Below are 27,480 nucleotides of genomic sequence, written 5' to 3' on the forward strand. Positions count from 1 at the left end.
TGCCTAAATGGAAGACTTTTCTTCCTACCTCCTACATGAATTCTATGACACTTAAGAGGTTCCTAAATGGATGATTCATTCTCCTACCTCATGCTTGACATGTTTGACATATTACATACTACATAACTTATATATATTACCTAAGTAATCAACCTTTGATAATGATATAATGGTCACTTGTCAAAGAGTTTGGTTACATCATCTAAACACTATGTGTTAAAAGATGATTACTTTTCATATGTTTATTTTCATGTCCACAAACTCCAAATCATTAGACCATATGTAGATATCTCTTAAACTCCTAATCGAACACATTCAACTTGTTAGTCTCAACAAATTCGTCACATTGGATAATCGGAAGAATTAGCAATATTGTGAGTATACTCGAACCCATTTTACTTTTTAAACCCTTTTGGGTGCAACATGTATTCTATGTAAAAACACTAAACACTTGAAACTTTTTGAATCATATTCTATCCACATGTAAACATGTTCACCTCTCGCTAGTCTCTTGGGATTAGGCTCTTTTAACGCATTGTATTCTCGGGTTTGAACATATAGTGACACTATTCCAGCGTATTAGTAACTTGCATCATGTCATTTATGTTGGATATGAACACGTTAAACAATTTTATTCTATTTTATGCTATGTAACAAAACTTGTATACTCGCCAACTTTTTGTTGATTATTTTAATACATGTTGCAGGATGATAGACAAGATGATGCTAAGTGAAGAAACAAGATTTAAGTGGACTTAGAAACACACCTAGATTAAACTATTTTGTTGTTGTATAATCGAAACAATGTTGTTTATGTGGAATTCTTGTATTATACTTTAGCAATTTATGAAATTCAATTTAATTTATATTGTCACACAGTGTTATGATGTTTTGAGCAATTTGTTCGTCTCATCCCGATGTTTCCGCCATCGGTTGGGGTGTGACAGAAAGTTTAATACGACTCTCGCTGAAGTGCAAACGTTATAAAAGTTCATTTATTCAAAGAATTTTTTAATTCACGATTTATCAAAGAAGCTGGAAGTTGCTCAAAATGAATCTAATAGGCTTCAAATAATAATCAATCGATAAATGGAACGCCAACAAAAATGCTTTAACCGATATTGTTAAATGTCAACGACCAACTAATGTAAAAACGGTGTTGGCTCGTTTAAACCCCTAGTTAAAAGTAACGATGCTGGGTAATAAGAATTTCAAGTAACAAGTTAGGGCTTTATTAAGTTAGTTACAAAAATTATCCTTCTAGTTATCAAAGGGGCATTTTAATCATATTTACAAAATTTAACAAAAAAAGTTAATGGGTGTTAGTATTAGTGCTAAACATTGCTACAAAAACAATAAAAGGCTAACTAGTTCTTTGAACCCTTTCCTACTTAACATAGTTACTTTTGACAAACCATGTAAACTAACCATGTAATTAACTTTTTAAATAAGGAATTAGGGTTAAGATCAAATACAAAGTCTCTGAGAAACAAGAAGTCGCAAAAAGGGTATCAAACAGACTTCAATTGACCTATAACATAAGATTTTAGATTTTTACTTTTGTATTTATAACTTGTAGAATTTAGAATTTTGTTTATATCATTGTGTCTTTTTTACTGTAGAATTTAGAATTTTTTTTATATCATTGTGTCATTTCTATATTTGCGTAATTGCGTCTTTTTATGACTTGCCGTATTCTTTTTTGTATCATTGTGTCATTTCTATATTTGCGTAATTGTGTCTTTTTACAACTTGCCGTATCTTTTTTTCTCGATATTGTATTATATTTTGCGATTTTTTTTTTATTTTTTATTTTTTATTTTTAAATTAGAAGACTCTGAACTATACAAAATCTCAAAAGGTTTTCATTTGTCACGTTTAATGTAGTAGTGGATCCGTGTAGTTATCGACGGCTCTTATTCACGTCAACACCGAAGCACGCTACACCCCCCCGCACCTAATCTTCCCCAATCTTTGAAAATCGATACACGTTACCAAACCAACCCCAAACAGAGAGAGATCGTCAAACAAAACAATCAATCGAGCCACCGATCCGCGTTAATAATATTTTTAATCAGAGATGGAAGGAGTTGGGGCTCGACTGGGCCGATCCTCGAGCCGCTACGGTCCAGCCACCGTCTTCACAGGTCCGGTTAGAAAGTGGAAGAAGAAGTGGATCCACGTAACGCCGTCCACTGATAACAACAATAATAACAAGCACCATTCTAACGGAAACTCTTCTGCTAACGGTAACAGTAACGACGCCGTCTCTCATATCTTGCTTTACAAGTGGACGCCGATTCGTAAAGATCATAACGCCTCCACTGACGACGATACTAACGGTGATGATAACGGGGCTGCTGAAGAGCCCCCTCGCCGTAAGATGAAGTATATTCCGGTATGTTTTTTGTTACTTTCTTTTTTTTATTTTTTTTTTGTCCGATCTGATTTTTGTTTGTCCTGATTTATGTTTTCAGAATTATTTTGTTAGATTATCAATTATATATATTTTATATCGCATAATAAATAAACCAAGATGTTCAAAATATTTAAAACAGAGACGATTAATGACAGGTTTTTTTAGTGTAATTAGGTTGACTTGTTGACCATGGTGTATAATGATATACATTAAATAAGCAGGGTCCAAAGGGGAGGATTTTGGCTCCTAAATAGAAGCAATTTGAATTAATAAAAGGAAAACTGCCATCTGGCATTATGGTCCCTAACCCTAGGTTATTTGAAATACCTTTCATTTGGTGATCTTTGTGGTTCATGAGAAAAAAATCACACAAATCACAAACCGGTTCTTGAAGAATTGCGAGTCTGAGTTTTATCCGACTGGAAGTTCGAGTGAGCCATCGAATTGTTTCGATCTTAAAGTGATTCATGACTCGCAGATCAATCCGGTTTTATTTGTTCAACATGCTGTTTTTCAAAATTTTCCATCTTTGTTATTTGTTTTTTAGAAGAGTTAACTGGCATTTTCGTCCATGTTGTTTGGTGGAAAATACCACTTTAGTCCAAAAAAAAATAGCGCCAGTTCCGTCCTCTACATTTTTGAAACGTGCCACTTCAGTCCAAAAAGATAACGCGCCGTTAAAGACGTTGAGGACGGAAGTTGCGCAAGGCGTTATCTTTTTGGACTGAAGTGGCACATTTCAAAAATGTTGAGGACGGAACTGGCGCAATTTTTTTTTGGACTGAAGTGACATTTTCCACCAAACCACAGGGACGAAAATGGCAGTTAACTCTTTTGATAAATTAGAATTTTATGGGTAGGAGGGAGAGGCAACATGAACTGTAATATAGACGGATTCCAACTTTTCAAAAACAGAAGAGACGCAAATAACCGAAAAAACATAGGTAGAGGGCATATACTGTGGAGATGAACACTTTAAGCTTTGATATCTTTGTTGTTAATTGAGGAGCGAGATTGCAGGATATTCTACAGAATGTGTTGGGAGGAGGAGTTAAGAGTTGCCAGTTTAACTTGTGCTATTAAAGAGTCAGTTCTGTAAATTCTCTTATATTGGGAGCTTGGTTTTAAAAAGCGGGAGGCGCACAAAAGCGACGAGGTCTAAAACCGAGGCACAAAGCGCAAAAGCGGTGGGCTTTTCGTACCCGAGGCGCAAGCTAATTATATATATATATTTCTATATATCCCATACGTTTTTAGCTTTCCATATCCAAAATATAGCTATAAGTATGGTTTTTGTATGATTTTAGCTGCATGTACAAGCCAAAAAACCCAGGGTACAACTGTTAGATGCATTAAAACGCCTTGGGTACAAGAGGCGCGCGCCTCAGGCCAGAAAAGCGCGCTTTTTGGCGCTTTTTGTAATTACTCTAGGCGCTGAGTGAAAAAGCCCCAGAGTGTGCGCCTCGCACTTAAGCGCGCCTCAGGCTCGCTTTTTAAAACCAAGATTGGGAGGAGGAGACAGTTCTGTAAATTCTCGTATATTGGGAGGAGGAGTAACCAAATACCAATAGGTAATTCTTATTTAAGTATCAGGTATGTTAAGTTCGGTTCAGGGGTTTACTCTTTTTTTCTTGTTGAGGGCATTGTTGATGTAGGAGCTTCTTGCTATCTAAAGTGTGTAAACTGGAGGGAGTACGCGATCCCATATACGCAAAGGGTGAGCCTTGGACCTTGGTGCAATGCGCTTAAAAAGCGAGGATTTTTTTAGGCAAGGCGTCTAGTGTAAAAATACATCTTTTGGGGGTTTTAGCTTCTTTAGGGCTAGTTTCGATTGTTTTAGGTTGATTCAAGACTTCCAGGCTTGTTTAGGCCTTTAGGGTTGGTATAACTGTTTCAGACTTGTTCAAACCTGTTCAGATAATTTTTGGCCGGAGTTTTGTCGGAAGTTGGCCTGATAACCGCGCCCCAAGGGTCTGAAAGTGGCGCTTTTGAAGCAGAGCAAGAAGGATGTGCTGGGCCTGAAAAGTAGGCCTAGGCGCACGCCTGGAGGCTGTAGTCACACTATATGTCATGATGAATGATAGCTCCTTATTTAACAGCTAATGAACCAAAAAAAGTGTTTTGAAAAAGATGGCCGAGTGTTTCTTGATGGTTTGCTAAGTTTAGCTCTGACAGTCTGACACAATGAAAATCTTTTTCATAGTCTCCTTTGATTCTGTGGTGAGGTGGTCGATGCATAGAATGTAAATCCAAGATGGCTCTTCGCACCATCTTTTTCATTTACTTCAATCTCATTTTGTTTTTCTGAAACTTTGATCTAATACCAGTCCAAGATTTCTAATGGGTTTCGTATTGCTGGTTCCACTGTTTAGACCCAACCCAGTTTTCCGTCGGACTGTACTCGGAAACAACTAAGAAGAACTCAACTCTAGAAGTTTTATTTGTCTTCATCCTCTAGGTACTAGTATCTTGCAAGGCAAAATTTTGATTTGTTTGGTGGTACTTGACCCCCCCTTGATCTTGAAATCGTTACCACCTAGGATATGGGTTCAAATATCACCAATCTAATGTTGATCGATTGCCGTTTGTGGAAGGTGAAACTGAAAGCATTACGGCACTAGTTCATTCGTTGTACAACTTCACTTGCTTTGTGCTTATTTGTTTTGTTTTAGAAGGGCGTGTATATGATGATCATAGACATTTGGAATATTGTGTATTATAACATACACGGAAAGCGATTATCTTATGTTGGGTGATGGTTTTTTTACTTGTGGATGGGTGATCAGATAGCTCTATTGGAGGAACAAAATAATGAGGCGCAGACTGATGAAGCCAAACCCACTGAGAGTGACCCAGTTGCTCCAGAGGCCGAGCCATCTTCCAAGCCTGACATGAATGATGTGCCAATGGAAGAGAATCAGGTAATGCATTTGTAAAAATATAATAAATAAACGGAAAGTTATCGAGTCATTTGTTGGTTGAGTAAATTTTGTTGCTGACAAACCGAAATAGAAGGCAAACGAGCAGAAGATGCGCCGCTAGTCCTTTCTGAATGGCAAAATTTAGTCTTTTTGGCAATGTAAACTCATTAGAGGATATTGACAAAGATACTTGGTTTTTTGCTGCAATGATTGAGGGGTTTTTTAAATTTTTTAGAGTAAACTGCCATTTTGGTCCCTGTGGTTTGGTCAATTTTGCCAATTTAGTCCAAAACTCAAACTTTTTGCATCTGGGTCCCTGTGGTTTCAGTTTTATTGCCATTTTGGTCCAAAAATGAAATCAGGTCATATTTGTCTTATAAAATCCTGTTATTTTGTCATTTTCCGCAGGGGCAAAATGATCATTTCTTTTTTATAAATAAATACCATATTTTATAAGACAAATATGTCCTGATTTGCCCCTGAGGAAAATAACAAAATTGCAGGATTTTATAAGACAAGTATGACCTGATTTCATTTTTGGACCAAAATGGCAATAAAACTGAAACCACAGGGACCCAGATGCAAAAGGTTTGAGTTTTGGACTAAAGTGGCAAAAGTAACCAAACCTCAGGGACCAAAATGGCAGTTTACTCAATTTTTTATTTATAGTCAAAACCTTTTATGAAACAATGTCTGGTCAAATTGATCTGTTTGTTCTTCAGGTTTCTGAGAGTATCCAGGCAGACAAAAGCACTGCGGGTTTAAGTTTGAATTTAAATGCTCGTGATGATGGTGACGGTGATGGAGATGAAGATGAAGACGGTGAATAGCTGCCGGATGCAAGATGAGTTGGCAATTATTTCCTAACAAATCCCAGACAGAATTGATTGTGAGCTAGATGATTCTGGACCATTTAAAAAGTGTGAATGTGCACACTTCTTACATAGAAAACTTTGAAATTGAACAATTTTTGACTGATTTGAAATGTTTCTGGACTCAGACTGGAACTTAAAAGAATTCTGAATGATAGTTTCTCCTATATTTAACATTGTTCTGTTTATTTATTTATTTTTATCCGCATTAAAAATTAAAATTGTAATAAAGATCAGCCACATGCCATAGCAGTGCTGAACTTGGACTTCCTATCCGGAAGGCACTTTCATCTTGCTATATTTAGGTGGTGTTTGTTTTTCTAAAAAAGACCTGCGCATATATTTTACCTCCACGAAGAAAGAAATAAGGCTAGGGCTTTAGGTTAAAATTTTAAGACCTTAAATTTTGAGATATCGGTTACCGTGGTGGGATATCGGTAATTTTACTATTACGCTAAATTTATATATATAACAATTTAACACTAACAATACGGTATACTTTCCTATCATTAACAAATTAACCTTTTGCAACTTTCAAAACACTAACAGTTGTAGTAAGTAGGAACTGACTAAGACTTAAAACATTAACGTTTAACAATAACAACTAACAATTAAGAGTTAAAACACTAATAGCAACAATAAGAAGAAAGACAAATGGTAGAACTAAGAAGAAAGGTACTGATATCAGTCAACATCGCCGATATTGTAACCAATATTTTGCACCGATATCTCGGCAAGGGACCAATAACAGAAACAAAATGCAGCGTGTGATTGGATGGATTCACCGAAACAAAATGCAGCGTGCGATTGGATGGATTCACAGAAACAAAATGCATCGTTGCAACGTCTCCAAACTGTTGACAAGGTAAGCTACCTCAATGATTGAACGGGGCTAGTATATTTGATTTGGATGGATTCCAAGTGATGGTGTTATTCTTAGAGTATTGGAACTCGCGGGTAGGTTGATGGAAGAGTTCGCGATCCCTAGTGGACCCAGGAAGGAATTGATCAACAATCACTGCAGCGAGTTCATGCAATTAATCAAGGTAGTTTTAACTTTTCACAGTTTAATGCATATTGATTTGTGTTTATTTTTTCCACTAAATATTTAACAACAAAATGATAGTTGACATCATATATTGATGTTACATCTGCTTCTGTAATCTGTTTCATGTTTATGTTGTTGATATAATTGAATATTAGCTTAAACAGGACAGGGTATGTGTCGAATACCCAAATCCCTGATGACGTTCAAAGGGTCTTCGCTGACATCGGAATATCCCAGCCTTCGTTGCTACAAAAAAGTAAACCGTTAGCCTCGTCACGGGGGGCCCCGGGAGGGGGATCCGTTGATGGGTTGGTAAGTTTCCAAAGCTTAACGTGTTTAATTTTACCGATTTATGTGAAATTGAGTTTTAGAACACACTACTTTGAGATGGTTTGTATTTTGCAGGCCTTGACATGTTTAAGGTGTATTTTGGAAGCTTAATGGAGATTGGGAATGAAGTTAGGAAGAACGGGAGCGAAAAAACGGAGCTAAACGACGAAAACCGGAAAAAGACTTCTGATACCGGCGTCCCAAACGCCCAGACCAGCGTCCCAGACGCTGGTCCCCAGCGTGAATTTGGGGAAAACTTTAGTTAAAACCCAATTTCGAATACCTAGCTAGGACAGTTACACATACTCCATTCTAGACCTCCATAGGCGATTTTGAGAGAGTTTTGAAGGTTCCAATTGATCCATTATCATATTCCATCAAGTTTTGAAGATTAATCATCAACCATGAGTGGCTAATTTCTTCAAGATCATCCCCGGGTGAAAGGTTGTGAGTTTTCTAGGGTTTAATTTTTCATGCTTTGGTTTGATATAAACATTTTGTAATCTTTTGATTGAAATTGTGCGGATTGATTGTTAGTATTGTTTTGAACTCGAAATTGTTAAGATTTTCTTGCATCATTGACATTGAGAGATGATTACTACTATGAGTTTTGATTCGTGCTAGGGTTTGTTCATTGTTCTTGATTATAAAACATACAATTGTCTTTAATTCATATTGTGAAGGTTTTCTTGCACCATTTGCGTATGTTAGATGATTGTTGATGTCTACAATTAGGTTTTCAATTTACAAACTCAAGAAATCATTGGTGTTCATAAAATAATCAAACCGTTCATGCTAAATAACTCTAGATACTTATTAATCCGAAACCCGGGTGTGATTTGTGTTTACGTATCTTGTGTTAAACCATCAATTACAATCCGTGCATTTGTTTAAGTTCTTGTTAGCTAATAATTAAAACCAAATTGTCGGTTCATTCCGACCCATTTTCTTAACCAACAAAATTCATAAAAACAATCTAGTAAGCTTCATAATTGTGACAAATCTTTAAAATCAATCAAGTCCATTCGCAAACCACATACTCTTCGTGGTTCGACCCCTTGCTACCACTAGCTATTTGTTAAGGGTAAATAGGGCTTATAAATTTTATCATTGACCGGAGCGCGACACTCCGATCATCCGTGACCAAGCTCCGGCGTGAGAATAAGTAAACTTGCCGGAGAGTATGAAAAGCTTATTCCGATGAGTATAATCACCGGAATATTTCTCTATGGTGTGAATCTAATAAATGTGTGTGTATTTAATGTGGAGGAATATCGGTCGGAATAAATGAGAGAGTTATTAGTGAAATACCTTGAACCTGCCTCTTGATCATCTCCTTTCTTCCTTATATAACCCCGAGACCTTATCTCCCATGTGGGATATCTTAATGAGACGATCTAACGGATTCTGCTGGTCTTCGGGGGGCTCAGACACGTGTCTGACCCCCAACGGTAGGATTTTCGCCTCATTAAATGTTTCCGGCTAAGAATTACAGTGCCAACCAAGATCCTCTTCATGTCATGCATTAAATGCAGCCTGTTTTTCTGATCCTTTTCTTCCCGCACATTTTCGTATAAGGGAAACCTTAGTGGGCAAGTTAAACTGCCTTTGGGCCTTATCTGTTGGGCCCTCATGACAGCAGCCCAAGACGGGTAAATGGGATACCCCATTGGCCCGTCGTCAGTATGTATGCTAATAGTTGTATGATGTATGTTAGAATATACAAGTGACCAGTTTGAGGGAAGAGATTAAAAGCGCGTGCGAATACCGTCCATTTGGGAAATGTGATTACATAGCACGAATATCAAATGAAATCTGCTGCAAGAAAGTTGAGTATGTTATTGAGAAATTGAAAGCGATGAAAGAAACAATTGACGCCCCCTACATATTTCATCTTTCAGAAATATGATATCCATCTTTCAGAAAATAAGTAAAAACTTATTTTTTTAACACCAATTTAATCTACTTCTAATTCTACACCATTATCCACCGTCAGGGATGGGCACATTTTACACACTTGGATACCGTAGGCTAAAGGCACTTTGGTAGATAAAAACTATTTATCCAACCATTCATTTATACAATGTAACTTTTCAATTTTCATGAACAATTCGTAGAAATGGCCCAAGTAAAATTTAAAAACATTGTACTATATTAGTGTACTGGCCCACCACAGCCCAATGCATGAATAAATTGATCTGTTTTGTTGTGTTGTGTTGCATGAAATATGATAAAAGAGTACCTGCGTGACACAGCTCTTTGTAGGGGCCTGGACTGCTTGTCCCCACCCTTTTTACAACTTCAAACAATCACTTACAACCAAACAAACATAACAACATATTATTTGTGGAACATGATGAACTCTTCAAAGTTACGAAACCTATCTATTATTGGGTTCACGGATTCCATCTTGTTCCCGCGCATCAGGGGGGGCACGGTCTCCTTGGACAACCCCGAACAGGGTGGGTTTACACGTGAAATTTTTTGTTGTTCAAAAAAAAAAATAGTAGAATTAATTACTAGGATAGTCCACGTCGTATCATCATAATATTGTTTTAGTTTCTAGCTTTTAGAAATTTCATATGTGGTCATCATTGTGCATAGGTAACACATTTGGCCCTTTAATGAAAATGATAGAACAGGTCGGACTTATTTGCAGCAATGGGTATGCGGTGTGAGAAGATGGATCGAGAGAGAGATTCGACACCCGCAGAAAGGGGGCAAGCGGGCCAAGTTGAATTAGAAGAGTTTAAACAACAAATGTTTTGGTTTCTAGTACTAAGGTGTTGTATAAGGTTTTGTGTTTCCAAATGGTGAGGGTTCAATCCGTGTGGTGCACAAAAAAAGTGTAGTTTAGTAACTGAATTAGAGTGTGTGTTGGCGTTCTAAAAAGTGGATTGCCCCAATGGCAAGTCCTAACTGTTTCGGAGTGGTCTTATTCGGACTTTTTGCTAGGAGTGTCAAATATTCGGGTTCAAACATCAAAGTATCAAACTGAACAAAACCGGATTACATATTTGGTTTTAGAAGACGCAATTTGATTTAAATTTCAAACCAAGGAACATAAACACCAATTATGTGTATTAGGCTATGGATTTCTTATTTACACAACCCATTAAACATTTAGCCCATTACAAATGATAAATTAAATACGACTTTGTTATTACAAAATTTATATCGAAACGTGTATAAAAATAATGTGTATATAAACCAGATAAATGATAATTAAATTTAACTATAACAAATGGTAGGTAGAGGATCCTGTAAAAAGTGCTCAAAGTGTGAGAAGTGTAAGAAGTGTATTATAACACTATATATAATACTATATAACACCATATAAACACCGTATAACAATATATAACACCATATAATACCATATAACACTATGTAAAACTATATATCATTATATAACAAATATAACACTATAGGTTGTCTGATAGCATGTGTATTATAGATGTATAGTGTTATATTTGTTATATAATGATATATAGTGTTACATAGTGTTATATGGTATTATATGGTGTTACATATTGTTATACGATGTTTATATGATGTTATATAGTATTATATATAGTGTTATAATACACTTCTTACACTTCTCACACTTTGAGCACTTTTTACACTATCCTTACCCACAAATGGTATACCAATGAGGTTGGTGACAATTTTACCTTAAATTAAAAAAAAAAATGGTGTTTAGTAAAAGAAATGAAAATAGTAAAACCCATTCCAAGACAGAACCAATTAGTGGTTTCAAATTCATGAATAAATTGAGAAGTGAGATGATGAGACCCTCCTTTTAAAAGTTCTAAAAAGTAAAAATATTTAACAATCAATCTCAAATTTCTAAATCACTCCCTTCAATTAAAAGTTCTAAAAAGTAAAAATAATTAACAATCAATCTTAAATTGCTAAATCACTCCCTTCAAAAATGAAAAACTTTTGAAAATCATTACAGATCGACTCGTGTAATTCTACTATCCCAAACATAACATGACCTCTTTTCTTAAACGAGTTAGATAAGTCAAACATGACTTTTTTTCTTAAACGAGTTATTCAGCAAGTTGCACCATTCAACGGAAGATTTGATTATTTTTCTGTGATGTTAATGTTGTGTTTTTACATTTATGGTGTTGGGGAATTTTATAAATACGGATAAACAGAGAGGCGTGTAATCACTCTCAGATCAAATTATTTTGGTGGTCCTCCTGAATAATTTAATCGGATACAACTCTGATTTAAGAAATTGAACAACAATATGTGTGTTTTAGAATTCGTGAATGAACCGTAGTGATGTAACCAAAAACTGATACGAATTTTAGGGTTAGGGATGAGTATCTTTTAATTTTGAATAAAAAGCTTTCAAAATGCCTTGATTTTTGTTTCGAAAATAAGGTCCAAATTCTGTAATGATATTTGAGACACGAAAGTCTCAATGTATATTGCTCCTTCATGGTCATAGGGCCATTGCCATGGATGCGAATGAAACATATAGTTGGTAATGAACTTGTACATATAGTGTCCGAGGTGCTTTTGCTTTCTACATCGACTCCTCTAACTGTTACAAACTTGTACATATAGTATCCGAGGGCGCTTTTATCTATTCATGGAGAAAGATTCCATCTCTAGATATTAGCAAACCATATATCGAACTTCGAGTGGTTGCTAGCTACTTTCTTGGGTGGGAAAGTTTACTTCAAGCTGGAAAAGAATATGAGCGGTTCATGGTGCCTTATGAGTTTTGATGTGGAGGCTGAAAAGCTTAAGGAGATACAATTTCCATGCGCTCCATGTGGGCATTCAACATGGTGTGTGAGTGTAGTAGCTCTCGATGGGTGCATACACTCGTGTATAACGTATTATGAAGATAGTGGTTTGAAGTTTGATCTATGGAGGATGGATGGCAATGGGTGGACAAAAGCGGCGGCATTCTCTAGCCAGATTTTTAACATCCCCACTAGAGTGAGGCGTACACACATTAGGAGGAACGAGGACTGGCTTGCGATTTTGGAGGTAAAGATGAACTCTTTTAAGAATGTGGATCTCGAGGACTTCATTACCGACTATAGGTTTCACTCGCATCCATGACAATGGCCCTACGCACGTGAAGGAGCAATATACATTGAGACTCTCGTGTCTCCAAATATCTTTTAACTTGTTCGATGTATATTATAATTCCCTTTGCTTACCAAGTTAGTCCTGATTACGTTAAAATATCTAACATATGACGTGTTTTGGTTTTTACATAAACACATACATTAGAATACACCAAACGTACTCTTGGCAAATTCAGTGGTACACTTTGCTATTACATTTAGATCTTTTTCCATAAACATATTGGATGTAGAAACCTTCCGGTTAAAGCCGAATCTTAAAATCAAACGTATTTCTTCCATTTTTAATGTTTCTTATTCATGGTTGTAAAAATCCCGACTAGTCTCCGATTAACCACTAATCGAAGGTTCACCGATCAATGGCCGATTTTTCGCTAGGCGGTCAATGGCGGTCCTATTCTGACCAAATTTTGGCCAGACGCCGGCCAAATTTCGACCAAACCTTATAAATTCCTTCGAATTACCTAAAAAATGGGTCAATGAGGGGTTAAAACATGTCTACTTTAGAAAACTACACATAAAAATGTGTGTGTATGTATATAACTAAAAATTAGATAGAAAAATCTCGATCCAATTAATTCTGATTAATCCCGATTAATCGCTAGTCGGTATCCCACCGCCCGACTAGCGCCTAACGATTCTTATAACATTGCTCTTATTCATGTGAGATTAGTCTAGCTCAAAAGAATCAGGTGTAGCTTCATAAGTAACATATGTTTTTTCATTGATACTTATTAGGATATTTGGAAATTTAGCTATAATATAACATCATTTATTGTATTGTATTATATTAATAGTGTAAGTTACTTAAACATTTATAAGTAATTACGTCAGTGGTGGATCTAGCCCAAAAATGGTGTATGCCATTTTTTTTTTGTTTTTTTTTCTATATCAGGGGTATCCATTGTATAATATCGAAAAATAAAAATTTTATACTACGTAGACGGAGTTGAGGGGTATTTTTTATACTACGGAGACGCAATTTTGCCACTTTAGTCCAAATCTCAAACCTTTTGCATCTGGGTCCCTGTGGTTTCAGTTTTGTTGCCATTTTGGTCCAAAAGTGAAATCGACTCAAATTCCTCAAATTAAATCTTGATATTTTGTCCTTTTCCTCAGGGGTAATTTGGTCATTACAAGTATTATTTTAATAAATTATTAACTAAAATAATTAAATTAATTAATTCTTTACCTCATAAAAGAAACTCAGCATACTTATCATCCCTCAACCCAACCATCATCTTCTCCAAACCCAACTTATCATCCCCCAAACACCTGCACCGGTGATGAACGCGAGCTAGAAAAGATGATGGTGGTCACCGGAGTTCACGTGAGTAGAAAAGGATGGATGGTAGTGGTTAGCGATGAAGATGATGTCGGAGGTGCAAATGAGACTCAAAACAGAACTCGAAATTCACTCTGTCACCTGAAAATTCCCCTAATAATAATCATCTATTCAAAACTGTCAACGGGTAGATATAGAGAGAGATTTAGAGAGAAAGTCGGAAGGATGAGAGAGAGAGTGATGTCAGAGATAGAGTGGAAATCAGGGTTGCGGATCTGGTTACTGGTGACGGTGATGACCGGTGGTGTTGTTATGGGTTGTAGAGTTGGTTACCACCACACCCCCACTTATTCTACCTCCTTTCTCTCTGCCTCCAATTTGCCCTAAATCTAACCCCTGCACAACACATCGTCGCACCTCTATCATCGTTCCTCCACCTCTACCGTCGCACCTCCACCGTTGCGGAGCAGGGTTGCAGACCGGTGGTGTTGTTATGGGTTGCGGATCAGGGTTGAATCCGTTGTTTGAAGAGATTCGCGATGTTAAAGAGGCGGTTCCCGATGAATCGTTCCGATCTCTTGTTTAGTTGATGGAGGCGTTGAAATCTACTAAGGAGTTGCTCAGATTGGGGAGTGAAGGGAGTAAGATTTATTTGGTATGGTTTTTGGAATTGAATCTGGTGATTGTTTTTTTAGGGTTTTGGTTTTGTCTGTGTGGATTTGGGAGGTTTGATTGTGTTTTTGAAGGGTTAATTTGGTGTGAATTGTTGTGGTATTTGTAGAGATTGATGTTGTTCTTGATTGTGTGGAATGTTGTCTGGTGATTTTGTTTTAAGATTATTGTTTTAATAAAAGCTTAAATAAAATAAAAAAAGAAATGACCAAATTACCCCTGAGGAAAAGGGCAAAACATCAGGATTTAATTTGAAGAATTTGATCTAATTTCACTTTTGGACCAAAATGGCAACAAAACTGAAACCACGGAGACCCAGATGCAAAAAATTTGAGATTCGGACTAAAGTGACAAAACTGCTCAAACCTCAGGGACCAAAATAACAGTTTACTCTTTATAATAATAATATATAGCCTTCTATAAACCCACTAAATAGATACATCCTCACTTATTCTCAATTCCTCATAGCAAATCTTTACCCTCTAATTTTCTATGTTTTCTCTTCTAACTTGTACCCCAATTATTATTATTATCATCTTTTAATATATAAAAAAACAAAACATTTGTCTTGCAATAAAAACACAAAACCGCCAAACTTAAAAGGCCCCCAACCCTAGCCACCCATCATCATCACTCCCATTCCCACTCACTCTCAAACCCATAAACAACGCCACCATGAAGAAACTCAAACCATCCAAGACCAGCAGCACCGTCCACCCTTCTCCACCACCTCCGCCACCCATCGCCACCCACCTCGCTCTTCTTCCGGCAGCCATCTTCACCCTCACTCTCACCCTCTCCCCAGAAGACAAAGAAATCTTAGCCTACCTCCTCTCCAAAAAAACCACCACTGCACCCACTGACCACTCTCCCCTCTTCAACTGCAGCTGCTTCCGGTGCTACATGAGCTACTGGGTCCGCTGGGATTCCTCACCTAACCGCCACCTTATCCACCAAATCATTGATGCTTTTGAAGATGGACTTTTTCACAACAACAAAACCAAGAAACATAGAAAAAAAAAACCTCCTCCTCCTACTACTACTACTACTATTACTGCTCCTGTTAATAATAATAATGATAATTTTAGTGGAAGTGAAGGTGTGGTTGATGGAGGTGAGTCAACTCGGTCGGTGGAGCTGAGTCGGCTGAAGCTACACGAGTTTGAATCGGTGAAAGGAGAAGAAGGAATGGTGAAGAGGATGGTGAGTTTTCTTGGTGAAAGGATCTGGAGTGTTTGGACATAGGGGTTACAAGTTATAATCAACAATCAAGGCCAAACAAGGTTGTTTTGCTCAAGCTTTTTGTTTAATTTTGTTTTTTTTTTCTTTTCTTTTTTTTTTTGTAAAATATACCCTTTTTTTACAGTGTAGAAAATTGGTGCTTTGTTTATTAATTTTAGTTAAAAGTTAACGTTATTGTTTATTCTTCTGCTCTTGGCTATTGTTAATTTTATACATATCATCAACATTTGCATCCAATTTAAATGGATTCTGAGTACAAAGAAATATATAAGGAATTACTTATTATATTATGGATAAATCATAAATTAGAATCGTATGTTTGTTATGCCGGACGGTGTGGAGGGCGCCACCTCACCTCTTTTAGCGTCATAGGGGCGTCACCGCCCATACCCTGCCCTTTAACAAGGGGCGTCGTTAAAGGGGCTTCACCATGGTAACGAGGAAGAAGAGGTTTCACAGGTGAGGCCCACATCATTTCATCCAATAATATTTTTTTTAATTTTGTTTAATAGGGACGTTATCCCAAACCCTGCAAGTTAAAAGAAGACGTGATAAAGCCACCTGGCTGACGTGGATCTAACGTAGCGCTGATGTGGCGCGATAAAGCCTCTAGGGGCTTTATCCCACACCCTATAGCCTTACAAATAAGGACCAGTTGATATTAACTTCAGCTTTTATTTTGTAGCGTATAAAGAAACACTTTGTTATAATTTGCTAGTAACTAAATTTAAAGCCATGGAGCTATTTACTCGAGTTAAATGGGTTATGTATAGTTATGATTTTCATACGTATGAATGTAAATTTTAATAAACTTAGTTAATTTCCTCACCAAAATATGTTTGTTTGAGTAACAAACCAAAATATGCTTGTTTGAGTCTAACAAAACGGGCGATATGTGGATTTTTTTTTGTGCTCGCGGTTAAAAAAATCTAAATTTTAAAAACTCATTCAATTTGTCGACATGATATTAATTTTTGGGGAATCAAACGATAAAGTGAATTTAATACGAATTAAATATCATTTTCTTTACTAACATGTTATGTTTTTTTCTTGAATGACTAAGTTAGACTAGAAGGTATGGGGCCGGCTTGGCCCGGCGTCGGTCCCCCACACCGCTCCCCATAGGGTCGGCCCGTCACATTCGGGTCCCACCAGCCGGTCTTGCCGTGCCTCTCTTCTCTCACATATACTTATACATACATACATATATATACATAAAGGAGCTTATCCCCTACCCCTAGATCCATCCTCTTCAAGCCCCTTCTACGTGACGCCAACGTAACGGCTTATTCCCTTAAGGATGAGACTCTCCATACCCCTGGTTTTATGTATACAAGAAAAGGAAAAGAAGCATCCAAAAGCTTTCACAAAACCATCCAAATAGTAAAAGTAGTTAATTTTTGTAGGGCAGTAAAAGTATTAATTTAATAATCTACAAAAGACGTAAACTCATTATACACTTTTTATATACAAGTAACAAAGTTCTTATTAATGTATATATTTTGAATGCATAATATAAACTAGTCTTGAGCCCCACGCGTTGTGGGGCGGGGGGCGTAAACTGTTCTAAGTAGCAACTGAATAACGACCAAAACAATGAAAAAGCGTAAAACAAAAAAACGAACTTTCAACACCTAGTGACTCATGTAACGTAAAACGTAGACGAAGACGAATTTATACGAAAATGTATTAGAAAGTCGAGGGGGTCAAAGTTATATATATTGTATTAAAATGTATTAGAAAGTCGAGGGGGTCAAAGTTATACATTGTATTAAGTTTTTAGAAAATGGGAGGCAAAGTTAAGGTGAAGGAAAAAAAAAACCTATGTAACAACCAAACACCGTATTAAGTAGCAACAAAATGACGAACAAATCCGTGAAAAAACGTAAAACAATAACACGTAAGCAAAAAGTTTACGGCGAAACATAGACAAACTTGTATACCAGCACGTATATAAAAATAAGCAAGTAAAATTCGAGGGAGTAAAAATGACATTTTAAAAAAGTTTTAGATAAGTGTAAACGTTGAAAGTTAAACACAAAAAAATAAAATAGTTACACAAAATAATTACCATTATATATATATTGTTAACGAGGGCTGATAAATTGTAACTTTATTTTTATAATAATATATAGTTTTTTATTATTTTATTATTTAATATATTATAATAGTTTATTATTATATTTACTTTTAGTAACATATTTTTATTTTTTTAAAACATATATTTCCTTTACCTTTTTTTAATAGGCAAATTGGATTTAAATAATTCCAACTCACTGTTATTGGCCAATTTTGATGACGTGGCAGCTTATGTGGCAGTCTATATGGCATATTTTGATGACGTGCCAGCTGATGTGGCAGTCTACGTGGCATGTTTTGATGGCAGGTGACGTGGCAAGCCACATCAGCAATTTTTTAACCTAGTTAGTGTTTTTTTAACTAGGAGTATTTTACAAACAAAAGTGAATAGTTCGGATTATTATTGGTGATTAAATGAGTTGGGATTATTATTGGCCAATAACAGTGAGTTGGGATTATTTAAATCCAATTTTCCTTTTTAATAATTGTTTTTTTTTCTTTTTTTAACATATATTAATTTATCCATTAATTGATATTTCTTTAATAATTTACGTTTATAACTTTTTTTTTCTAAAAACTTAAGTACGTGGTTATACTTGATTATTTCCCTGACATTCCGTTATAAGTTTTGTTAAAAACAAAGTTGTACTTAAAATAAAATATTTATTTGGTATCATAAAACGGTACGTTGATAAACTAAATCATTCTAATAGTTTGACTTTCTAAACAACATGCTTTATTTTTAAATCACGTTTGTTTTATATTATCATTTGCTCAATTTCGTTACAACGCGCTAAAAAAACTAGTTATGTTAAAAGAAAAGATTGAAAAAGCCTAGTTACAAAAACATAAAACCATAAAACAATACTATTTCTTGGAATGTTTGAAATTAATAATACTAGATTTTGCCCTGCCCGCGTTGCGGGGCAATAAGCTGAATATTTCTCTCTCATAACATGTATGTCTGTGTTTCGGTTACTTGTATATACTACTCATAACACGATCCTAAAAAAAATTACATTGAGTCAACCAACTAAATTAAAACACTACCATACGTTTGCTTAAGGAAAAAAAAAACAAGCAATAGAAAAACAATAATTTTAAACAGGGGGCAAAATTGTAATTTTTCAGGATAAATGAGTGTGTTCCAGGCAGCCGCCTGGCACGAATAAAAATTACACCGAGTCAAACAATTAAAACAATGCAGTTCTATAGTTTTGTAAAAGAAAAAAAAAACTAAAACGATGGCATGACTGTAATTTGACACTGGAGCAAAATCATAATTTAACTGGGAAAGCAAAGTAAAACGATGGAAAAAATGTAAATTTATATTGAGGGCAAAATTGTGATTTGGATGGGTGGGGAAAAAACAAAACTAATGGCAAAACTGTAAATTTAAAGGGATGAAAATCGTAATTTTGAACCGAGGGCAAAATGGTAATTTTTAGATGGGAGCAAAAGCATAATTTTATTTTGAGCTGGGGGGTAAAAACGTAATTTTGAAATGATGGCAAATTCGTAATTTTAAAGCGGGGTTAAAATCATAAATTAGTTTGGCCAATGGGGGAGTGTCAGGCGCTGCCTGACACTATTCTCTCATCTTGTGTCTGTAGTTATACATAGGGGGCAAAACCGTAATTTTACTGGGAAAGCAAACAAAAACGATTCAAATTTAAATTGAGAGCAAAATCGTAATTTAGTTGGGAGAAACAAAACAAAACTAATGGCGAAACTGTAAATTTAAACGGGCAAAATCGTAATTTTTAACTGGGGCAAAAACGTAATTTTATTTTGAAATGGGGGTAAAAACGTAATTTTAAATTGATGGCAAAATCGTAATTTTAAAGCGAGGATAAAATCGTAAATTAATTGGGCACAAAGAAGATGAACTACTGGTCACCATACTTAGAGCAGGCGGGGTGGTCCGTTATGGCCACCCCATAACGAGTTATAGGACCACGAACACCGCCGCCTCCACTTCCATAACGAGTGATAGGAATAACTCGTTATATATATAACGCGTTGAACTTTTGAGGAGTGATAGGGTATTACTTGTACATTGTGTATTAAATACTTGTACATTAGAATCCCATCACTAGTGTTGACCACCCCCACTACATTTCTATCACTAGTGATAGAATATTGGGTGATGACATGACATGATCTAATTGGATATTGGGAGTGATAGAAATCTATCACTAGTGACCCCCTCCCCCCTATAAATGTTGTAGATGTAGTAACATTACTGTTCATTCACTTTCATTTTTAATACATGTATAATGTATATTATTAATAATGGAGAGTTCAAATGAGAAGAATTTTTTTAAGAAGAAAAAAGAACAAATTTCAACCAATAAGAATGCTTTATTTTATTTCATTTAATATATGTATTTAATGTTATTATAAGGGTACATTGGTAAATCTACATAGGTCATTAATTTGTAGTCTTCCTCTTTAATAGCTAATACATTATTTTTTGTAACTTATCTTCAAAATATATATTTTTTCAAAAAAATAAAATAAAATAATTTAAAGTGTAGGGCAGATTACGAGTTGTGTAGGATAAGTTAGGAGTTGTGTAGGATAAATTTCAACAGGTAGGATGAATTTCGAAATATGTAGGATAACTTTTGATGTGTGTAGGCAAAAAAAGTTAGTGTGAAGGATAATAGTCTTTATGACTAATTAATTAGTCAAAAATGATAATAAATGAGATAAGTGAAAAACTATTTAATGTTTTACAACATTACCATTTGTTCTTTTTCTTCTTAACTAAATTTTCTTCTCAAATGAACTTTCCCCATTATTAATAATATATATTAATATCTATTATATAGTAATTTTACAGTTTTACTAGTGTAATTTCAATCACATCTCTTATTAAAGTTATCACTCAAATTTATAAATGACTATTTCAACTTTACTTGACACCATGACCTCTCCACGTCTAACTTGTTTTTTTATGTGTATGTTGTATGATGATACCAGATCAACGGTGTTTAGTTAGTTAGCTTGATCTATATTCTTTCGTATTTTTTTTCTCAAGGAATATATGCTATGGGGTGGAAAGCTAATGATATTGGATAGCAAGTTTACTGTTTTTTTAAACAAATATGAAAATTAGTTAGGGCATTTCCGATGCGTTCTTTATCAAACATCAAATGTGTCAAGTGAAGTGCCACATCAGATTTCTGCTCATCTTCCAAAGTCCAAACACATTTTCTCTCCAATACCGTGTTCACTTTCTTTCACTTGTAATAAAAACTATACGACCATAAGATAATATGTTATTTTTATATGTGTGTGAGAGAGAGCGCCCGTGTTTCAAAAGCTAGACATAAGTATAATTGTCGAATGCCAAGTCTTCTTCCTAAGGCCATGCGGTATGAGGGGCTCACCCTAGACATGGAGTTGATATGGCAAAAATCCACGTCGCCCAGGCGTGGTCGTGGTTCGTAGTGACGATGGGGCGTGGAGAGATCATAGGTGTGGAGTTTGCGTAACAATTTCAAGTTTTTTAATTAATAGTTAATTTTACACCTCATTTTAAGAGCATTTTGATATAAATCTAACTGAAAACAGATTTAATTTTCTAATAAAGCATTTCTTGATCTCGTATACGCCTTTGCCATGTTTGAGAAATTATTTTCTTTGGGTAGGAACGAAGGGTTCAACCAAAAATTTTAGGTGGTGCAATTAAAGTTTTGCCTATAAAATACACAAAAAATAAAAACTTTAGTTTTTCTTGATTTTTACTTTCGGTTATTATAAGGAGTGTTGCGGGTGAGTCTACACCTTTTAATATTATATAATATAGGGTTGTTTTTGCTAATTGAGTTAATTATTGTTTTTGTCCCTGTGGTTTGTCAAAAATCACTATTTCAGTCCATTAGTTTAAAATTTGCGATTTCAGTCCCCGTGGTTTCACTTTCGTAACCATTTCAGTCCCTTTACTTAATAGAATAATGGATTGAAATGGTTACGAAAGTGAAACCACAGGGACTGAAATGGTTACAAAAGTGAAAACAAAGGGACTAAAATCGGAAATTTTAAACTAATGGACTGAAATAGTGATTTTAGACAAACCACAGGGACGAAAACAGTAATTAACTCAATTTAGAAACTCAAAACGAGTCACGACCAACTCGGACGAGTCATATGTCGGTTAGCGCAGCATAGATTCAACATCAGCTTGCGACTTGGTTCTGGTACACAGAAACCCTAACGGAAGTGCAAAGAAAAATGGAAAACGGCAACCACAAAGAAGTCCCAGAAGACGCCAACGAACGTATGATCAACACCTTCTTCTTATTATTGTTCAATCACTTACTTTTTGCTGTTAATTTTGCCGTATTTAATATAATCTCTGTTTGGTTTCAGATTGTCCGGGAACGCAATCGGAAGATGCCGGAAAATCTGATGCGTGTGCCGGTTGCCCTAATCAAGAAGCCTGTGCTTCTGCTCCTAAAGGCCCCGATCCAGGTCGTCCACTTGATTGTTTTGTTATGTTTTTGTGATTTGATTAATTATTATGTATTTTTTTTTATTAATTATTAGATTCATTTAGGCATCTAAGTTAAACTTTAAGCTTACAAACGGACCAGCATGAACACTTAAACCGGATTTTCTTGTTCTTGTTCGTTTGTTAAGGAGATGAATGTGTTTGTTTTAAACAAACAGTTTACAAAGACGAACGAAACGAAAGTAAGAGTGGACGTGAATGTCCAATTTGTAAAATTAAATTGAAAGAATAAGTTTGAAAGATATTAAATGAAGTTGGATTAAACAACGAGACATGTGTTTATGTTTGTTCATCTAATTAACTTTCGTTTATTTATTAAATAAACGAACACAAACGAACTCACTCACAAACAGTTCACTGAATGGTTTACGCTCAGTTTTCATGTGTTCTAACCTTGAATCGGCTAGTAGTTGTTGGTGTTCTGTTAGGAGTTACTAACTTACTATTACTGTTTACATGTTCAATCTTGGTCAATTTAAATTAGAAAACTTTGAGAATTTGATACTTTGTCATGGAACTAGCTCAAATTTGTTTACAGATAATAGATGAGCGTATACAATTTGAATTAGAAAACAATTCTTGAATTCAACTGAAAATTTTTTTCTATTTGGATGTCATTGAATTCAACTAACCGAACTGGCCACGTTGGTTGGGTTGGTGGACCGGTCAGTTTTTATGGTTTTACGGTTCGCTAAACCCTTTTGTCGGTTTAGCGGTTTTAGACCATTATTTTTTTAACTAAAGGTCAATTTTGTGTTAATTTTTTAAAAATACCGAGCATTGTTGATGAACTTAGTATATATACACATAACAGAACAGAATATTCCTAAAAAATGATAAATGTTAAACAAACGATTTTTTATTTTCATGGCCGGTTCCTTACCATAAACCGTCAAACCAACTGTTAACCAACCATATACATCTCAAACCGACCGACTTTCTTTGGGTTTGATGGTTTGGGGTTTCGGGTGTTCATAAACACCCTACTTGAATATACACCTGCTTTTTATTCTTTTACCTGTTGAATATTCACGAACTTTTTGATTAAATTCGTTTGTTTTTTGGGGACAGATTTGATTGCAATTGCAGAAAGAATGGCAGCAGTGAAGCACAAGATCTTAATTTTATCTGGTAAAGGCGGAGTTGGAAAAAGCACATTCTCCGCTCAGCTCTCGTTCGCCCTTGCTGACATGGACTTCCAAGTAGGACTACTCGACATCGACATTTGCGGGCCCAGCATCCCTAAAATGCTCGGGTTAGAAGGCCAAGAGATTCACCAAAGCAACCTAGGTTGGTCCCCCGTTTACGTTGACTCCATAGGCGTAATGTCGATCGGGTTCATGCTCCCCGACCCGGATGACGCGGTCATCTGGCGCGGCCCACGTAAAAACGGGATCATTAAACAGTTTCTCAAAGACGTTTATTGGGGTGAGCTCGATTTTCTAGTCGTTGACGCCCCGCCCGGGACGTCAGACGAGCACATCTCGATTGTCCAGTTTTTAAAAGAAACGGGAATCGACGGTGCGATTATCGTCACCACCCCGCAACAAGTTTCGCTAATTGACGTGAGGAAAGAAGTCAGCTTTTGTAAAAAAGTCGGGATTCGCGTTCTCGGAGTTGTTGAGAACATGAGCGGGTTACGTCAATCGCTTTCGGATTTCAAGTATGTGAAACCGTTAAAGAATGGGGGAGAAGAAGAAGAAGAGAATGTTACGGAGCGGGTGATGGCGGTTTTGAGGGAAAAAGCACCGGAATTGTTGGATGTTGTAGCGTGTAGTGAGGTGTTCGATAGCAGCCGTGGCGGGGCGGCGAGAATGTGCGTCGAGATGGGGGTCCCGTTTCTCGGGAAAGTGCCGTTGGATCCGAAGTTATGTAAAGCGGCTGAAGAAGGTCGATCTTGTTTTGCGGGTGATGAGTGTCGGGTGAGTGCTTCCGCGCTTTCTGCGATAATTGCTAAGTTGTTGAAGAACGATACGATTGCGTGAGTGTGAAATGATGTGAGTTTATATTCTGATTTTGTGAATCTTGTTATCGGATTTTCGTTTGTGTTCGTTCGTTTAAGTTTAATTGAACGAATGAATGGAAAATACGTTTAAACAAACAAATTCTCTTGTATTGTATTAAGAAATTTTTAGAAAGGTAATGTACCATATCATTAAAAGTAATCAATTTATGCATAATATTCTTTTGTATATGCATAAGTATACTGTTATAAAAATATTGAATATTTGTTTTTGTATTAGTACATAAACGAACACACATGAATGAATAATTTACCGTTTGTGAAAGTAAACGTACAAAACGAGAAGCTTGTTTGTGTTCATTCAGTTGACAACTAAACGAACATAAAATTTTGTCAATAAGTTGACAAACGGTTTGTTTAACAGTCAGTTCATTTACAATCTTAAATGATTCGGTTAGAAATTGTCTTCTCCAACGACACTTCTTGTAAGCGATCCAATTATAAATTGATTTGAAGGGGAATAATATAGATAAATATAGATAAATTAATCAATCTCATCGACTTTGAGTCATTGGTAGTACCATGCTATAACTTTGATTCACCGGGCTATAGTGATGTGATAAATGTTAAAGTCGTTTTTTTTTAGTTAGATCATTCTTGTTCCTCAATCACAGACTATGGAGCTTCTACATGTAAAAAGTTCATTTTTTGGATGATTCTTTTTAATGATGTTCAACTTGATGACTCACATTATTGTTAGTTCTTTTAGTTTATACATAGATCTTTATATTCATTTATTTATTAATAAAAAGGATGTGGAGAATAACAAGAAAAATGAAGAAATCGGTTTGAAGGGGCTGTGCCAATTGAAAAATTGTATAAAACAACCTTTATGTATTCTCAAAACTGCACGCTATGCCTTTCGGTTTAAAAATCGTTCAGATCAACCTATAACTTGATATGCCTTGTTGTAATTAAGCAGAACATCAAAACAAAGTTGAAGATAATCTCCGACGTGATAGGTTCGGAGGTAGGTGGAGAGATGGATGGTAGCTTTCTTCCTGAATCCTCGAGCCAACAGATCTCTTGTTCGAGATCGCGATCCATGGCCGGATTGGGGATTTGGATTTGAGGATGAACCACGTTCTTTTTGTTTCAGTTATTTAGGGATTTAAGAAATAAAATGTTTATTTTATCTTTTTAAGGTTTTTAATCAAAACTACGTAGTTTTGATGGGTTTGACGCGTAAGGTTATACATCTATCCCCATATATATATAGGGTAGGGATCCTAAGAGAAGTCCACCCTATTTGAGAAACTTGAGAAGCAATCTGAACCACACATTTTCTCTAAGCAAAAAATGCAAAAAAAAGGTGAAAAGTGCAATTTTTTTTTTTTTTTTGGAAAAATCGCAGCTTTTTCTTTAAGGATTAAATTTGTTATTTTTATTTATTTTTTTAAAATTTTTTTTTTTGGGATTTATACATATGTGTATATTGTTAATCTTTTAACTATACATATATGTATATTGACAATTATACATATATGTATATACATGTTTAAAATTGAAAAAATATGTGTTATAAATCCTAAACCTTATACCATAAACACTAAAGCTAAACCTTAATGCTAAACCCTAAACCCTAAAGCTAAACCCTAATTCTAAACCCTAAAGCTAAACCCTAATTCTAAACCCTAAAGCTAAAACTAAACCCTAAAGCTAAACCCTTAATGCTAAACCCTGATGCAAACCCTAAAGTTAAAGCTAAACCCTAATGCTAAACCCTAAATAATATTACTAAACCTTAATGCTAAACCCTAATGTTAAACCCTAAAGCTAAACCCTAAACCATAAAGCTAAACCTTAAACCCTAAATAACACTTATTTTTCAATTTTAAACATGTATATACATATATGTATAATTGACAATATACATATATGTATAGTTAAAAAGATTAACAATATACACATGTGTATAAATCTCAAAAAAAAAAATAAAAAATTAAATTCTTAAAGAAAAACCTGCGATTTTTCTAAAAAAAAAAAAAAAAAAAAAAATTTGCATTTTTTTACATTTTTTTGCTTAAGGAAAATGTGTGGTCCAGAATGCTTCTCAAGCTTCTCAAATAGCCTACTACTTCTCACATGATCCTTATCCTCTCTATATATATATATATATATATAGTATGAAAAATAATAAAAAACTAGATATAACACCCGCGCGCGTTGCGGCGCGTTACATCGCAAACATCGAATGGATTAGTCCAAACGTTATGTGATGCGTTAACTATATGAAAACACACGTTTCTACGTATCTGATTGAACTCAATGTAACCTATATAAGCATTGCAATTGGATCAAATATAAAGTAAATCAAATTTATACCGTACAATCATAACATATTATATGTGACCCGAGTCATACATAGAAAATGTAACGGGTATAATGGAAAAGCTGACACGTATAATCAAAAGAGATGAATTAGAGCTTTTGAAAAATGGAAAAAAGAAACCACAATTTGACTCCACTCGGTAGGAAACAAATTTTACAAAACATCACCTGACTCGTTTCCTAAAAAAGCTTCCGTCAAAACATACATCAACTCAAATATATACCGAAACGTACATAAAAATATGCACGTAAAAATATTTTTTAAACGAAAACGTATTATATTTAACATGACTCGTTTCCAGAAAAAGTTTATGTCGACACATAGAGCAAATCGAATTTATATTGGTATGTACATAAAAATAAACACGTGAAAAAAAATTGTGGCAAGTGGCACTAATGCCAAACCACTGCCAGCGAACACCAACATCAGAAGAGCTTGTAAAAATAAATTAAATAAAAAGTAAAACATAACAGCGAACAAAAAACATACGTAAAATCGTTGAACCACGCACGCCCGTTGTGGCGTGTTAATACGAAACAATTAGACAAAAATGTAAGACGTAGAAAAGAATAAGTAAGTCGATCTAGGATCCGCGCGTTGCGACCAACTTGTCAAACGGAG

General features: G+C 35.4%; 4 protein-coding genes across 4 annotated transcripts; all 4 read left to right on the forward strand.

Annotated features, from left to right (window-relative positions):
• Positions 1 to 1,922: 1,922 nt before the first annotated feature.
• LOC110910717 (uncharacterized protein DDB_G0285917) lies at positions 1,923 to 6,388 on the forward strand. The gene is made up of 3 exons (XM_022155318.2): positions 1,923 to 2,398; positions 5,206 to 5,340; positions 6,063 to 6,388. Exons 1-3 carry the CDS (start codon positions 2,081 to 2,083, stop codon positions 6,168 to 6,170), a joined length of 561 nt encoding a protein of 186 aa, XP_022011010.1. The 5' UTR covers positions 1,923 to 2,080; the 3' UTR covers positions 6,171 to 6,388.
• Positions 6,389 to 6,822: 434 nt separating this feature from the next.
• On the forward strand, positions 6,823 to 9,499 carry LOC110913306 (mediator of RNA polymerase II transcription subunit 11). Its single transcript, XM_022158147.2, has 3 exons — positions 6,823 to 7,077; positions 7,142 to 7,258; positions 9,308 to 9,499. Exons 1-3 carry the CDS (start codon positions 6,988 to 6,990, stop codon positions 9,497 to 9,499), a joined length of 399 nt encoding a protein of 132 aa, XP_022013839.1. The 5' UTR covers positions 6,823 to 6,987.
• Positions 9,500 to 15,336: 5,837 nt separating this feature from the next.
• On the forward strand, positions 15,337 to 15,906 carry LOC110913304. The gene has a single exon (XM_022158146.1). The coding sequence runs from the start codon at positions 15,337 to 15,339 to the stop codon at positions 15,904 to 15,906; it is 570 nt and encodes a 189-aa protein (XP_022013838.1).
• Positions 15,907 to 22,118: 6,212 nt separating this feature from the next.
• On the forward strand, positions 22,119 to 24,705 carry LOC110910716 (cytosolic Fe-S cluster assembly factor NBP35). The gene is made up of 3 exons (XM_022155317.2): positions 22,119 to 22,270; positions 22,363 to 22,464; positions 23,576 to 24,705. The coding sequence occupies exons 1-3, from the start codon at positions 22,225 to 22,227 to the stop codon at positions 24,487 to 24,489; spliced, it is 1,062 nt and encodes a 353-aa protein (XP_022011009.1). The 5' UTR covers positions 22,119 to 22,224; the 3' UTR covers positions 24,490 to 24,705.
• Positions 24,706 to 27,480: the final 2,775 nt, after the last annotated feature.

Source organism: Helianthus annuus, chromosome 15, assembly GCF_002127325.2.
Source record: "Helianthus annuus cultivar XRQ/B chromosome 15, HanXRQr2.0-SUNRISE, whole genome shotgun sequence".
Taxonomy (NCBI): Eukaryota; Viridiplantae; Streptophyta; class Magnoliopsida; order Asterales; family Asteraceae; genus Helianthus; species Helianthus annuus.

Excerpts from the sequence above, each read along its gene's own strand:
- LOC110910716 (XM_022155317.2), top strand. The coding sequence starts at position 22,225 with ATGGAAAACGGCAACCACAAAGAAGTCCCAGAAGACGCCAACGAAC. Across the intron at positions 22,271-22,362 it reads CCCAGAAGACGCCAACGAAC|ATTGTCCGGGAACGCAATCG; the intron begins GTATGATCAACA and ends GTTTGGTTTCAG. Across the intron at positions 22,465-23,575 it reads TCCTAAAGGCCCCGATCCAG|ATTTGATTGCAATTGCAGAA; the intron begins GTCGTCCACTTG and ends TTTTGGGGACAG.
- LOC110913304 (XM_022158146.1), top strand. The coding sequence starts at position 15,337 with ATGAAGAAACTCAAACCATCCAAGACCAGCAGCACCGTCCACCCTTCT.
- LOC110910717 (XM_022155318.2), top strand. The coding sequence starts at position 2,081 with ATGGAAGGAGTTGGGGCTCGACTGGGCCGATCCTCGAGCCGCTACGGT. Across the intron at positions 2,399-5,205 it reads GTAAGATGAAGTATATTCCG|ATAGCTCTATTGGAGGAACA; the intron begins GTATGTTTTTTG and ends ATGGGTGATCAG. Across the intron at positions 5,341-6,062 it reads TGCCAATGGAAGAGAATCAG|GTTTCTGAGAGTATCCAGGC; the intron begins GTAATGCATTTG and ends TTTGTTCTTCAG.
- LOC110913306 (XM_022158147.2), top strand. The coding sequence starts at position 6,988 with ATGGATTCACCGAAACAAAATGCAGCGTGCGATTGGATGGATTCACAG. Across the intron at positions 7,078-7,141 it reads GTCTCCAAACTGTTGACAAG|GTTATTCTTAGAGTATTGGA; the intron begins GTAAGCTACCTC and ends CCAAGTGATGGT. Across the intron at positions 7,259-9,307 it reads AGTTCATGCAATTAATCAAG|AATATACAAGTGACCAGTTT; the intron begins GTAGTTTTAACT and ends GATGTATGTTAG.